The 15,670-nt window shown below is 25.0% G+C and overlaps 1 protein-coding gene across 1 annotated transcript in view; it reads left to right on the top strand.

The window, feature by feature from the left end:
- Positions 1 to 14,756, top strand: part of LOC112592642 (ankyrin repeat and death domain-containing protein 1A-like) — an 84,498-nt gene extending 69,742 nt beyond the window's left edge. Inside the window, exons 7-14 of the mRNA XM_025336786.1 lie at positions 3,522 to 3,719; positions 9,224 to 9,322; positions 9,418 to 9,516; positions 9,640 to 9,738; positions 10,045 to 10,140; positions 10,299 to 10,515; positions 11,368 to 11,496; positions 14,560 to 14,756. Coding sequence (XP_025192571.1) covers positions 3,522 to 3,719; positions 9,224 to 9,322; positions 9,418 to 9,516; positions 9,640 to 9,738; positions 10,045 to 10,140; positions 10,299 to 10,515; positions 11,368 to 11,496; positions 14,560 to 14,639 — 1,017 coding nt within the window. The 3' untranslated portion in view covers positions 14,640 to 14,756. The remainder of the gene's footprint in view (positions 1 to 3,521; positions 3,720 to 9,223; positions 9,323 to 9,417; positions 9,517 to 9,639; positions 9,739 to 10,044; positions 10,141 to 10,298; positions 10,516 to 11,367; positions 11,497 to 14,559) is intronic.
- The last annotated feature ends 914 nt before the right edge of the window (positions 14,757 to 15,670 follow it).

Raw genomic sequence — 15,670 nt, 5'->3', positions numbered from 1 at the left:
GTGCTTAAAACCCAAAATACTAAATATATTTTGTGTGACTGTGTCATATAATTACAGGTAATCATCAACTAGGTATCATTGTGTCACAACACTGTCATCATCATTCATAAGAAATAAAAATAGATATTATCTTTATATTTAACTATTATAAAGGTCAAATATGTATACATAGTTATACATAGTAGCACTTAACTACGTTATAATTTAAAGGTATAGGTTCATTTTTACGAGTTGTGAGTTATGACATAATTATATTTAATTATCATTTCCATTCCTATTTTGATAAGGCTGAGCCACATAAAACATTTTTTTAATATTACAATAAAGTTACCTACCATAACTTTGTATTTTTTTTCTTATGGCCAAGCATATAATATATATATATATATGTATTTACTAATCCCTAATAGTTTTCTATAGCCATAAAAAAAAAATAAATAATACTTGTTTGTTTAGGTAAATTATTTATGGAAGTTAAATATTGATATATAATAATTAAAAGAGAACATATAGAATTAACGTAAGTATAATACAGTCGTAAAATACTTTTAGGTGAACTTACCAATTGCATATCGTATCAAAAATAGCAATAATTATTATATTATCTAAATTATATTTGTGTGGTCTGGTGTGGCGTGGTGGTTGGCCTCAGTCACTATGTGTTCTTATTTACCATCATGTATGCTTCAGAAAATTGTTCCTTGTTCACAGAACTTTAATACCATAAATTATAATATATTATCTTGTTATGTAATAACTGCGTATATTCAATTTATGGTAAAATTTTGAAATTTACCAAACTAATATAAACATATTTAATCTATTTTATTTCATATTCAAAATAAATAAATAAATAAATAATAGAATTTTTTTTTTTTATTATTATTAGTATATGTTAACTAATTTTTATTTACCTTAATTTAATCATTACAAATTATTATTTAATTTACTTCCTTAAAAAATGTTTTCGCCCATCATGGCTCGAGTAATTATTATAAAATATAGAAATAAAATTCAATAATTAATAAATTATTTTTAAAATGGACTACCTACGACGATATGTATAAAAAAACTGTAAACTTTCTTTGCTGGAATATAACAAATTGTTATAAAATTTAAAATTCATCTTTTACCATTACGATTAATAAATACATTCTAACATTCGTTATTATTACCAAAAGAGATTGTGATAGTAACATTTTACATGGAAAATATTTTGTCAAAAGATTATGACGATCTTGAATTACAAAATAATTGATGATAAAATTATCTAAGTTTTAGTGATGAAATTTTATGATTTTTATCTATCTATCGTTATGTAATACCTGACAAAAAATTGTATTTAAAAAAACATTTTATTAACTTTAAATCGTAAAAATATACATGCATATACAGTGAATCATTAAGGAAAAGAGAATTGCTATAATGCTCACAACCAACCCTTAGTTACATTATAAGTTAAATTTAATAATAATTTTTCCTACTATTTGTTTATCAAAATCATATCTAATAGAAAAATTTAATTTAATGAGTTCCATTTTTTTTTTTTAATTCGACAACTTAACTTTTACCTGATACTATTCATATACAGTAAGCATAAACGTAAACAGTAGATTATATATCGTGGTAATATTTCAGAAATAATGAAACATATATAATTATAATATGTGAGTGTATTGAGTGTAATTGGCTGTCAATCATTGTCATGAGCGATGACAGTTTTTCGTGACCGACTCGCTGACACTATTATGGTCAGAATAGTTTCTTTACAACATAGATAAATGTTTCATTAACTTTCTTCAAACTTCATAAATGGGTTTTCGAATCCTAATTTATATAATTTTAAGTAAACTAGTGATGTAATACCATTGATTATAAATACTAGTATTTATAACCAATGATAATATAAACGCACGGTGAAAAACATGTATTCACTTAGTTATAAAAATTGAATTAATGATATTAAAAATAATGGTTGCTGAATAACTCTAATACATATTTCCAACGTTAAGTATATAGATAAATTCATATTTTAATAATAAAATTACGCAATATGCTTGAAATAGACAACAAATAAATAATTACTCATTTACACAAAACATAATATATTCAAAACATTTGTGAAATATTGGTATTATTGAAACAAAGTGTATCACAGTACCATCCGTACCTAGTTTAATGTAAATAGGATCTCAAAACTATAAGTGAGCAACATTTTATGGACATTCACCACAATGATTTAAATTTAAACAATAAATCAACGATTTTATAGTCATAGTGACTTTAATAAAACACATTCGCGCATTTCTAATACACAACAATTATTAAAATAATTACTTTATGATTATACAAAAACCCATTTTGTATATTCTAAATTATGTTTAAAATCTAAAAATACGTCAATTTTTTCAAATAATAGAGCAGTAAATTAAACTACTTAACCGATGACCATTTGGCCTTGTAATGAACAAATAAATTACAGTTTTAGACTTTTAGTGCTTTGAAATCTGTTAATGTAATGAAATAATTGTATTAAAATACTAAATCACTTAATGAAATAATTTATTTAAACAATATAAAACATAGAAATATAAAATGAATTATTATTTATTACTAAACAACAACAATTCTGCAAAATAATAAAATATGTTTATTATAAAAAACATATGTCTACACTAGGCTATAGATTTTATAAATAGAAACTCTCTTTAATACGTTTTAAGGATTACCTTTTAAAAATACAAAGCTGAAATATAACTGCTTCAAACATGTGGAAAATATGATTTTGCCGTTTAAATTATTTATATTATGTATATCTATGAAACGTTTAAATAAAAATGAAAATTGATAATATAATCTGAAAAAATTAGCCATCGAAATGTTTAATAGAAATTAATAATACGTAGACCTTATTATGAATACTTAATAATATTATATTTGTTGCGTATTGAAGTCAGAGATATTCAAAGAAAGAAACGTATATTGTTATAAACTATGATAATTGTATAATGACAGAACGTTCAAATGTTATAATATCTATATTCTATATGTTACTAATGATTGTAATCGTCAAATAAATTGTTATTTAAATTAAAAGTTTTGTTCAGGGGCATTATGACACGATAGACGAGAAATAAGAAGATAAATGGAGATATTATAGATCTTTACACCGCCTGTCGCCTTCATATGCCGATGTTCATGGTTCATTTTTATTTTGTTTTTCCAATATTACACATATTAAACAGCATACCTACCATTCTTTACAATAATAGCAAGAAGTTATCACACAATCATGTTCGCGTAACTTTTATGAATAATTTAAAGTTTGTAATAGATTTTAAGAGATAATGATTTATCGATATTAAAATAATTAACACCAAATCGATACAAAGTATTAATACATTTTACGTATATACTATTATGAGGTTATTATTATTATTTTTTTTTATATTGAAATAAAAGAATCTAATTTTAAAATTATGTTTTATTTCATGTTACCCGCAAACAACAATATTTAATAGCAAGGGCGAACACCACTACATTCCGCGTGCGAAAAAGGCCACGTCGATGTGGTCGAATTTTTACTCGGGCACGGTGCCGACATGTTGGCAAAGGATGAAGAACAAAATAGTCCACTGCACGTGGCAGTCGAAAACAAACAAACGCTCGTTGTGCAAATGTTGTTGGAAGCAGGAAATCCGACAAACTTGGAAAACAGTGTAAGGAATTGGTTTTTCATTTTCTATACACGTTATATAATACGATAAATACTGGACCAAAACCTACAATTTTGACATGTATACCTATAATATATTTATTATCTATATGATATACTCCGTTAATATATACGATAGTGACAATATCAAACCAATATGTATTATTAATTATAATACGAACATTATGACTCGCGTGGTCGCCGAAAACTGCTAAACAAATAAAATAAAATAGATTATATCATTATTGTTTATTACCTTTACTAATACTTACCGGTTATCGATTTCCTCGCTTGTATAAAGAACATCCGACAGCAAGACGTGCATTATCTTAAACGCGGTTTTGGTTGAATCTGTGTACTGATATTATACTTTACAATAGTATTATTATAAATTTCCTTCACTTCGGATTATAACTCACTGTCCTCACTGAGCATATTAGGTATTCAAATTGTTGATAATTCTTTAAAAATAATTTGCAATATTTGTATAAATTATTATTATTATCACTTTACACACGTGAAAACGTGTACAAACTATATTTAGTTATAGCTTATGCTGCCCATAGCGTAGCATATCTGAATCTATATGATGATAAGATTTTATTTTTCTTAGCATCGTCATAATTCAACGTCATATTGTTATCACCGTCCTATGGGTTTTCGGTGTTGGCATTCTCGTAGAGGTATAATATAGAGTATTGCCCCGAGGACCGTCTTTAAGTTATTCTGTCATCTATTCGAATATGACTCTCGTTTCATAACATACGAGTCGATATCAAAAATCTAAAATATAATATATAGTGCTTTGACTTGATGCAAAACGACAAAAATATATTTTAAGCAGTCTAGTTAGTGTGGTATTCCCAGGCATCGCGTCATGGACACAAAAATGTTGCGTATTATACATTATACATTATACATATTACATATTACATATAATTATTTTTCTTCTTATTTTTATGATTTTATTGCATTGGTCGATTGTCGTGCGATATTATTCTTTAAATTTATTTTTTATAAAACAATGAATTACTGGTATAATTCTATGAAATGAGGGTCTCTGGTCTCGTCAAAAATAAAATAAATTACTCACAACAATAAATAGGTACATATTTTTATTCTTTAAATATCAAACACTTAAACCCTAAAACATTGTGTTTATGAAAATAATAAACATTTGACATAGTGAATATTAAAAAACTTAAATGTAAACTGTTTAATGTTAAACATTCATTTTTTTCAAGTAGGTATAGGACATAGGTAAAATAGGTATGCAATATCACATATCTTTTAAAGTGTTTTATTACTTCTGAACACATATAATATACAATACAAATAAGATAATTTGCATTTAATTACTTAAATATACCGTAGTTCTCTGAACATGTTTGATAATTTTATACAATAATAAAGTATTTACTTTTAAATATTCTCATTGTATTTTAAAACGCAAAAGAAAACATAAATTACTTTTGTTATTGTTTTAAAATGATAATAAATTATGAAATAAAATATAATATTTGAAATACTTATTGTTCATAAATCTATTTTTATGTAGTTATAAAATATATAATTCTAACAATTGGTAATTTAGTATAGTTTAAAAAAAAAAAATTGTAATTCCAAATCAACAGTCAAACATACAAATCTATTGATATGTAAAGGAATCGCTAGATATGCTGACCCTCTTTTTCTTTTTCAACGATGTAATTATTTAAAATCTGTTTTTTTAACTATGTTTATAAACAGTACTCAAATTATTGAAATTTTTTTATACTACATAAGAAGCATCCTTTGGCGATAAACTTCTGTTTATCAAATAAGACATTCCTCTCTTTTTTATAGTGATGATTAAAATTGGTCTTGGTCTTTCGGTCTTGCAAGACTACGACCAAGACCAAGACCAAGATTAGGTTTGCAAGAACAAGACCAAACCAATACCGAAGCTGCAAGACCAAGACCAAAACAAGACTATCACTGCAAGACTCTTGCAGTCTTGCAAATTTATTTTTTCCCCGAAAACACATTAGTGTATCTAGATTTCATTAACTAATAATGTATAACTAGAATAATAAGAAATTATTTTTATTGTTATTAAATTTGATCAGTATTTGAGGAAATGGCGAATTATTGAAAAAAAGATTAGAAATAATTGGAATTAATATTACAAAATAACATTGTTGTTTCATACTAATTAGCAATTACTGAAAAATAATGCACTATTCTAAATTTATAAATGATTTAAGTTGTTTTTTTTTTTTTTTTTTAATAAAATTTTAAAACTAAATAATAAAAAAAAACTTATATTTAAAAGATGTTGTCTACCAAAAATATTGAATGCTGGAAATTAAACGGTTGTCAAAATTTTAAAATTATTAAAATTTTAATTTAACATTATTATTAATATTATAATTTACCTCATTTTTAACACATTTTAATTATTGTGGGTTGTACAAAATAGTTTTATTTATTAATGTGGGTATGCACTTTATCTTAAATACAATGTTACTACTTAACTTAGTTGACATTAAGATAATTAAAAACTTTTTGTAAAAATAAAATGTACCTAATAAGATTTACACAAATGGTCTATAGCTAATATATTATATTAAAAGAAACTTAAAAATTTAGTACTACTATACTGGACACTGGTGAATAAAAGAACAATAAAAGTTTAATAATAAATATTATCATTATAACAAATATAAATATATAATCTTTAAGCAATTTGATATTTGGAACAAACCATACAGTTTTTTTTAATATTATTATTTGTTAAAGTGAACATTAAAAAAACAACAATTTAATTTTTATAAACATTATATTGGTCAATAATTAGTAATTAGTAATAACCTATTAATATTTATTATAAATGTAATAAGAACTTACAAAGTTAATTATACTGGTTAATTGATTCGTCAAATACAAATACGAGTAAAATAATATACCTAAGCATTATTTAAAATGCAAAGTTTTAAACGAGTATAATAAAAATTAAATTGTTATTGTTAAATTTTTTTATGTAATGTTTGATTTATGAATAAACCATATAATATATTGGACTTAAGTTTCACCTTCATAGCAAAAAACCTACACACGGCTATAACAGGTGTTTTTTTTTCTTATATATTTTGTGAAAATACCTAGTAAGAGTCTTGAGCAAGACCAAGACTGAGTCTGCAAGACTAAGACCAAGACCAATATTAAGTTGTATACCCAAGACCAAGACCAAGATTTTGAAAGTCTTGTTCTTGGTCTTGTTTTGATCATCACTACTTTTTTACTGTAAACTTTTTAATGAATTGTGGATAGTTTGCTTGAAAATATTTATGTACGTATACTTAATTTAAAATTTGAATGATTTTTCATAAGTATAAATAATATTAAAATAAATATTTTAACAATAGCTTTAATGTCATTAAACTTGGACTATTTTTACTATTAATAAATAATAAAATTTATTAACATTTTTGATTCATAATTATAATTTATAACTTATAGTACAAAAAGTTAAATAAATCGAAAATCGAAATATGATTTAGAGAATTCAAAATATTCAAAAAAATGTCTGCCGCCAAATAATATTTAATAGGAAAGTGAGGCTCCCAATTTAAAGATTAAGGTTTTTATTTCGGCAATGATATTTCTTAAATAAAAGAAAAAAAAATAATTTTAAAGTTTAATGTATTAATCGTGTAATTTTAAAAAACGATACAGTTTTGTAATTAATTAAATATCATCTTAGTATCTATAGGGAGTATAAAAAAAAACTCTAAAAATCAGATTTAACAAAAACAATTATTTGAAATATATATATGTTGAGCATACATAGCGATATAGTCAGTTTTTGAATATTGTACTATTGATTTATTTAAACGTAATGACATGAATTTGAAAATATTAATTTTGAATAAAATTTGTTGATAGCGTATTACTATTTACTAATATAAAAATTATTATTTTTAATTAATATCTGTATGTATTCAAGTTAATTCAATTTTAACATAAAAATACATATTTTTTTCAGCTTACGCGTTTATAAAAAATGTAGGTTTTAATAAATATTGTACAAATCGTGACAATAAAATGGATCAATATAAAAGACGTAATATATTTAAAGAAAATATCGATGTGTGTTTTCGTTGATATTATCATAAATAGGTACATTGGGAAAATTAGTCTTAAGTATAACAACTTAAATTATGTTGGTCTCACCAATGTAATGATGATGCATTCTACATTATTAAAGAACTAATAACGACAAAGGCATATAAATAATGTTTCCGATAAAGGTTTTATCTAATTTTATGTTATGTGTGGTAATATTTTTCACTCCATAATTTATATTTGATGGCTATTAAGAGATAAGTATGGGATAAAACAAAACAAAATAAAACCTACATAATGCATAAATCAAAAAAAGAAACGTCGATAAACAAGTCACATTGAGCCCTCGGCTTTAAATCTTACAGTTATTGTTTTAGTCTAACCTGTATAAATATAATAAATGTATGCATAAAATTTCATAAAATGGGATTATTGTTTAATTTTTTTAACAAAATGATTAACCGACTTAAGTTATACATCTACACTTTTTATATTTTTGCTTTTAATACGGACTTTTTGTTTTTTACACCAGTTTTATTTTAAATAATAAGACGATGTTTCAATAATAGTTTAAAAATATAAATATCTTCATAGTGATAATTATACAGTTAATATAAATAACTAACCTCTTTTACGTGTAAGATATTATATACTATAAATTGTATCTTTCATCCATGTTTTACTGATTGTTAAAAAAAAAAAAAAACATGAAGTTAAATTACTTAAACTATAGCACACGCAAAATTAAATTATAACCATTTATTTGAATAAAAAAATTAAAAACATTTATGGTTCATTATAATAATTATTATAATTAGCAAATACAAAATGTATATTAAAAATTTTTGAAAACTATTAGAGTTAGTATAAACATTATTTAAACTGAGAAAATGAGAAGTTTTGAATTATGAAACATGAAATGTTTAATACAATTATTTATTAAATAATATACGCCATAATTATGTGGATTCTAATTTAAAAAAAAGAAGTTTATATCGCCATAGGATATTTCTAGAGTATTAAAAAATTTCAAGGAATTGAAGAAAAAGTAATAATAATTTCAAAAATCGAATGCATCCGAATTGTATGCAAAAAAAAAAGTTCGAATTGCATGCCGCTTTTTAGATGAGACTCATGATGTAAATGATTTATAAACTACATACATTTATTATTTTTACATTTAAAAGTTAACTTGAAGACTCATTTTTATTTAAATTTTAACGTAGAAAAAATGTACAATATACATAACTGAATTACTACTTTTTATGTAAAAAATTTAAATTATATCACACTATATATTTTAATTAGCTAATATATGCGTAGAACTATGTCTTATGGTCTATTTGTATAATACATATATTAAATGCGAGTGTTAATTTAAATGCATTTGGATGTATTTAGAAAGGACTAACTGCGTTGCACATAGCCAGTAGCCATGGATGTCGAGGAATAGTGGAAATGCTATTATCAGCCGATTGTGACATCGACAGACAGAGCAAAGTAAATAAAATCTGCACGGGAAAACGAAATATAAAATCGTCGTGTTTTCGTGTTTTATGATAACTATCAAACAAATGTGTTAAAAATGTTAACAGAATGGAAACACTTCTCTGCACATGGCATGTTTGTCTAACAACGTAGTGATTGCAGAAATATTGATTTCTAAAGGTGCAGATCTCAATGCCTTGAACATGGTAAGTAAACGAGCTATCGAGCATGTAGCATGCATGCACAATGCACATTATCGTCGATAAAATATTATTGTTTGACTATACGAAAATATGAATATAAAATGTGATTCTTTTGGCGTGTTTTAGAGGTTACAGTCTCCGATTCATATAGCCGCCGAACAGGGATATTCAGAAATCTGTAAGCTCCTATTGAGTGCCGGTGCCAACATCGAACAACGTGAACAGGTCAATATTTATATTTTGGTTCATTAATCACCTAACCCAAACAGTTCACCTAAAAATTGATCTGATCTATTATTAATATATCGCTATGTCATATTATTAATAGTGATTTATAAATGCAATTGAGAGTACTAAAATATTATTAAGAATTGGTTTTATTTTAAACCAACTCCGAAAATTTACCTTAACGAGCTTAATAAAAATACATAGCAGTAACATTAAACATTATTAATGAATATGTTCATAACTAGCTACTGCCTAGCTAGTATTTTGTAATTTATGTTTCATTATATTTTCAATTTGACTCAGGGAGGCAAAACACCATTATACATAGCAGCTAGAGGAAGTTTCACAGCTATCGTGGATATGATTATAAAAACCGCTCGTTTAGAGTACACACCCAAGGTGCGTAATTTTTATAAAGGTATAAATTCAAACATTCAAATCCATTCAATTTATTTATATAACACAGTGAAGAATACATTAATCGTCGTGATTAACTGTATATTTCATTTTTATCAATAATAAATCTAACTGTTAAACTCGTGTTTGTATGCGCATAGAAACGAACTAGACCGAAAACGCCAGAAGAACGGAGAAAATGGAAGTGCAATCCGGACTTAGACGTTTCGATAGCACTACAAGAAACTGACGCAAATCTAGAAGCTATATTACGAAAATTATCCCATAAACAACTGAGTCCCGGCGAATGGAAAAAACTGGCTCATTTGTGGGCATTTACAGACGAACAGATCAAAGCGATCGAACACCAATATATAGGTAATATTCACTAGGTTTAGTTAATTTTAATTTTTTTTCATGGAATTTAAATTTTTTTATGTAAGTACTACATTATAAAAGAAAAATAATAAATACTAGAATTTTTTACTGAATGAAATTAGACTTATTGATTGTAAAATCAACAGGCTTTAAAATATTATTTTTCTTATCACATACACACGCACACACACACAGTTCGATATCGGAATTTGTGTTTCTTTTCCCTTTGTTGATACGAGTGTTCCCGCGATGTCTCTATTTATCTTTCACTGTGTAAATAGCTGGAGTAATTGGTCCGGAAAATAAAGTAATTGAGTACTTAAATATATTATGTAGATGTATACTACGAGTTGTATGACTGAATACCGATTTGTGTTATCTCAAAAATTTCGAATGCAGTATTTTAAGAAGCGTTTTAACTTATGGAAACAAATTAATGATTTCGATATAATAGTAATATAAATATATTTCATCTTATAATCGAGTTTTTGGAAACTCCGATAAGACACCCCAGGTATCGTTAAAATATAAAATAGATCTATACAAGAACTTACTTATTATTACCTTTTTCGTGAAGTTATTACAGATAACGTCACAAGACTTGAAGGTTTATTTTAGAAATAAATGCTTATCCAGCATGTTATTTATATGGGGATATGTACTGATTCAAAATGAATTAATATTCGCGTACGTCGAATCTCATTTTGCAGCAATTTTTTTCCCGAAAACCCAAACCATATAACAAAATATTTATGCTTATTTAATTCACTGTTAACGTGTATCATTTCGTGATATACTATATTGCTTATAAGCTAGCACAAATCCTCAATGACGTAAATATTTTGCTTACAGGTCCGTCCAGTTACAAACAACACGGTTATAGAGTGTTGAGAATTTGGGTCGATAGTTTAGGCCCCGATCTTGACCCCATAGAAGAACTCATCGATAGTCTAAATACCATCGAAAAGAATACGCTAGCAGGTAACATTATTTGTTGAAAAAAAATTAACATCAATTTTAATACGGAAACACGGTTGTGGTTATGGTGAGGGCGTTTGTTTTTCTAAAAATGACAATAATTTGAGTTACTTATTATAATGTACAAATATTTTTTGTTCGACTTCGGAGTTTTAATATGTTTTTCACGTAACACATTTTAAATTATTCAATTTTATTTTTCAAAAACTATTTTGCTTATATTTTTATTTTTAGACCATAACATCTAAATTTAAAATAGTCTATCCATACACTCGTATAATATACGAAATAATACGATGTCGATGTTATGATTTATGGCATTGTTTATGAATACATATTGATATTGGGAATAGGAATCCCTTATAAATACAACAAATTTAATTAATTTATACTAATCTATAAAACACATACATACATTCTAAATCCATACACATTAGGTATTCACCCATCCTTACTGCATATTGTATGCAGTAAACCATGTATTATGAACTTTGATACCCTAGTCAGTTATATTCTTCTCGTTGAAATATTGTATTTGATCGGTTATTACAGCGCCTTATACGCCGTATACTCGTATTTGATACATTTTAGTATTTTATTCATAAAGACTATTTCCCCTGAGTATTTACTAATTTAAAGCTCTTGGATAAACGAGTATCCGTCGGTTAGTACATTGCTTAAAGTTACTATCACTACTTAGCAATTTTCGAAAAGCACTGAAGTAAAAAATAATTAAATAAATAAGTTTAGGTATAAAAATAAATAATATATTAGGTATAGCACACCTAATATTTGTATGGTTCTAAAATTTAATAGTCAAGCAATAAACTACAACTTAAAAGTTATTTTCATTAAATATAAATACCTATATTAAAATATTATATGTAATATACATATTATTATTGAGTGCATTCAGGTATTATACAAATATTAAAAATAAATTTACAAAAAATCCTGTTTTTCTATGATACAAATTATTTCATATATAAATGTCAATAATTATTATTATAAATAACCCAAGTACAAGTATGAAAAAAAAATAATAATAATATTAACTAGATTTAATTAAAGTACAAACTACATTATACAATATACCTAAATTCCTCTTCAGTGTTCTCCATAAATAATAATTTTTTTCTTTTTTTCGAAAAAACGTAGGAATTCCAATTGGATGATTCGTTTAACCTCTGCATGCGTGATGGTCAGATTATATAGAATGGTTACACAAAATGCGCTACTAAATGATAAAATACAATGTAAGATAACATCATGTTAACTAATAGCATTTGCTGCAGAATTAGTATTGCGATTAATAAAAAAAAAAAAAAAATGAAAAAAATACTGTGATATTATACTGGGATCACATTTTTGTACCATTTAATGAAATATTGAAATGTGTAATCGTGACAAAATATAAATTAACACGTACAAATAACACCGCTTTGACACTTAACATAATTGTTTGAATTATAATTCCGCGTGATCTTCTTATAAATAATGATAAAAATCACGTCATATTAAAAAGTGATTAGATGTGTATATTATAATATCAATTAGCCAAATGCTTTTAAATGGTAAACCAAAAGGGAGAAGGGAAATTTAAAAAATCATGATTACGTATGGTATTGATAATCATGATATAGCAAAGTTTTATACAAAGGTTCAATTAAACATAATATTACCTAATATAATCGATTAATATAAATCAGTTATTATTTCTAAATCAATAAAAACTCTAATGCAACTAATATCATTTCTTTTAAAAATCTTGTCGCGAAAATTCAGCATCAAGCTATCAAAAGTAATTGAATGTTTTAAATTCAAAAGTATCTGTTACATTTAAGAGGTATTATATAGTGATTTTAAAATATTAGTTGTTGATGTTCATTTATTATTATTTGTAATTCTAATAATAGTTAATAATTATAGTAAACATTTGATCTAATATTATAAATAATGTTTATTTTTATATTTCTAAGTCATACTTAAGAACTATTACTTATTTAATATAAACATTTAAGAAAATAAGAAAATAGAAACTATTCGTATGAATTTTGAATTATGAACATTAAAATTTTCTATAAAATCATTCATTAATTAATTTACGTCATAATTTGGTAGGTTTTAATTTGAAAAAACGAAGCTTGTATCGCCATAGGATATTGCAGCTAAGTGTTTTAAACACTTTCTAGAAATTTAAGACAAGATAATACATTTAAAAAAATGGCTGCGTCTGTATTACATGCTATGTACCTAAAAGTTTATTTGTCACGTGGACATGTGGTTATTAGAGCAATTTAATAATATAATTAGGAAAATTAAAAATGCAGAAAAATTTACATATATGACGTTGCTAATAATAAAAAAAATATTATTTTAAATTTCTAATTTATAACGTTGAACATGATATTATAGGTATTTTTATTATTATTATATAAATATATAACTATAATTTTTTGTTTTTTTTTTTGTTGAACTTAAGCCGGTCGATTAGGGCCATTAGCTGTTGTAGGGGTAAGGTTGGTACGGTAGGTTGTTTTTTATGATTGTTGTTACGGTTGATAGTAAACACGTGAATGTGTGGCAAGGTTTTTAACCACTATGATCCCGAGTGGTCACCCATCCGGGAGCTAGTAGCTGTGACCGTTACTTACTCTCAGTTACATTCCGCGACTGATAGCAGCCAACGCGCCACGCCAAGCCAAATAATTATAATTTATTGTATAATGAAATTGTGATAAATTCTATGTCTGGAATGTTAAATAAATTCCATCAAATTTTAATTAATTAACCTAAACTATCTAAACTACAATCGTTTTACTAAATGTCTAATATTCATAGGGTCACCTTTCCAAATATTTATATATTTTATTGTAATGTAATGTAACAATAGCCGTTCCTCTAATGAAAAAGTAAGTTAAATTAATTTGTTTCGTAAAATTTTAAATTAATTAAAATTAAATTAATTTTTGTGGTTGGCATCATTATTGTTTTGATTTTTTTTTCTTTTAATATATTACTTTTTTTTTTCCATTGTTTTTGTATAAATATGATTGTTGTGTTTAGATGCAATTTGCAAGAAGTTAATGCGGCAGAAGGAAAAAAATGTGAAAAAACCTGAAGAAAAAACCTGTGTTATTTCTTGAAGTCATGTCACGCACATTTTTGTGTTTGATTTTCAGTTTTTATTTGTTTATTTTTCTTCGGACGTCTTTATAAACAGTGTATTCACAGTTTTTGAATAATTGTTCAACGTTTATAATATTTTGGCATTAATATTAAATTATATATATTTATATTTAATATGTAAGGTATTATATATCATTGTTCTCTTAATTGTATAGTGTTATAATATAATAACATGATTTTTGATATAACTGATAACTAATATTAAATAAGCTTTATATAATGTAATACAAGTATAACAAGTGTTTCACGATCTTAAACATACTAATTATGTCATTAACCTGTCCTTGAATAACAACCATATCGTTGTTAGAATATTCCTTATACATTTATAAATGCATTTTACGTTTGAAATGTGTATTTTGAACCAACCAATGTTGCTCAATAATTACGTGCGATAAATATTCATAGTTTTCCTCCCAAAATACATTATTACTTAGAATTTGTATCTTCAAAAAAGAGTTCCAAATTTATTTTGCTCCAATTCAAGTATCCCTCAGAAGTTGATTTCTAAGGGGAGGATAATTTATTATTTTAAAATAATTATAAAGAATACGTAAATAACGCCAATTTTTCACACTAAAATTGAAAAATTCTATAAATTATTTTTCCTATTTTACTATTATATTTTTTAAAATACAATTAAACAGATTTTTAATTTTTCTTTTTATTCAGTACGTCAACAAAAACAACTAATATTTTATTATATTAAAGATTTTTAAAACTGGTAATTTATGTCACGTTAACCACATTTTGTGTCGATAAAATAATTTACCATTTATTATTTACACATAATTTATTTTATTTGATATGTTTATACAATGCATATTAGTAAAGCCACCTTATGTTTAATATTTTGCAACCGATTTCTTTAAACATTACGTTTTAGTACATTTTAATGTAAATACTCTTGAATTGTTGCTTTAATTTTCATGAAACATTTTTCGCAATATAAAGTGATTTGTTACTTAATTTTAATTAAGTAACTAAC

The sequence above is a fragment of the Melanaphis sacchari genome, unplaced genomic scaffold, assembly GCF_002803265.2.
Source record: "Melanaphis sacchari strain LSU unplaced genomic scaffold, SCAv2.0 Contig182_pilon_pilon, whole genome shotgun sequence".
NCBI lineage: Eukaryota > Metazoa > Arthropoda > Insecta > Hemiptera > Aphididae > Melanaphis > Melanaphis sacchari.
The sequence above is the reverse complement of the archived record's forward strand: the minus strand, read 5'-3'. Positions and strand labels throughout refer to the sequence as shown.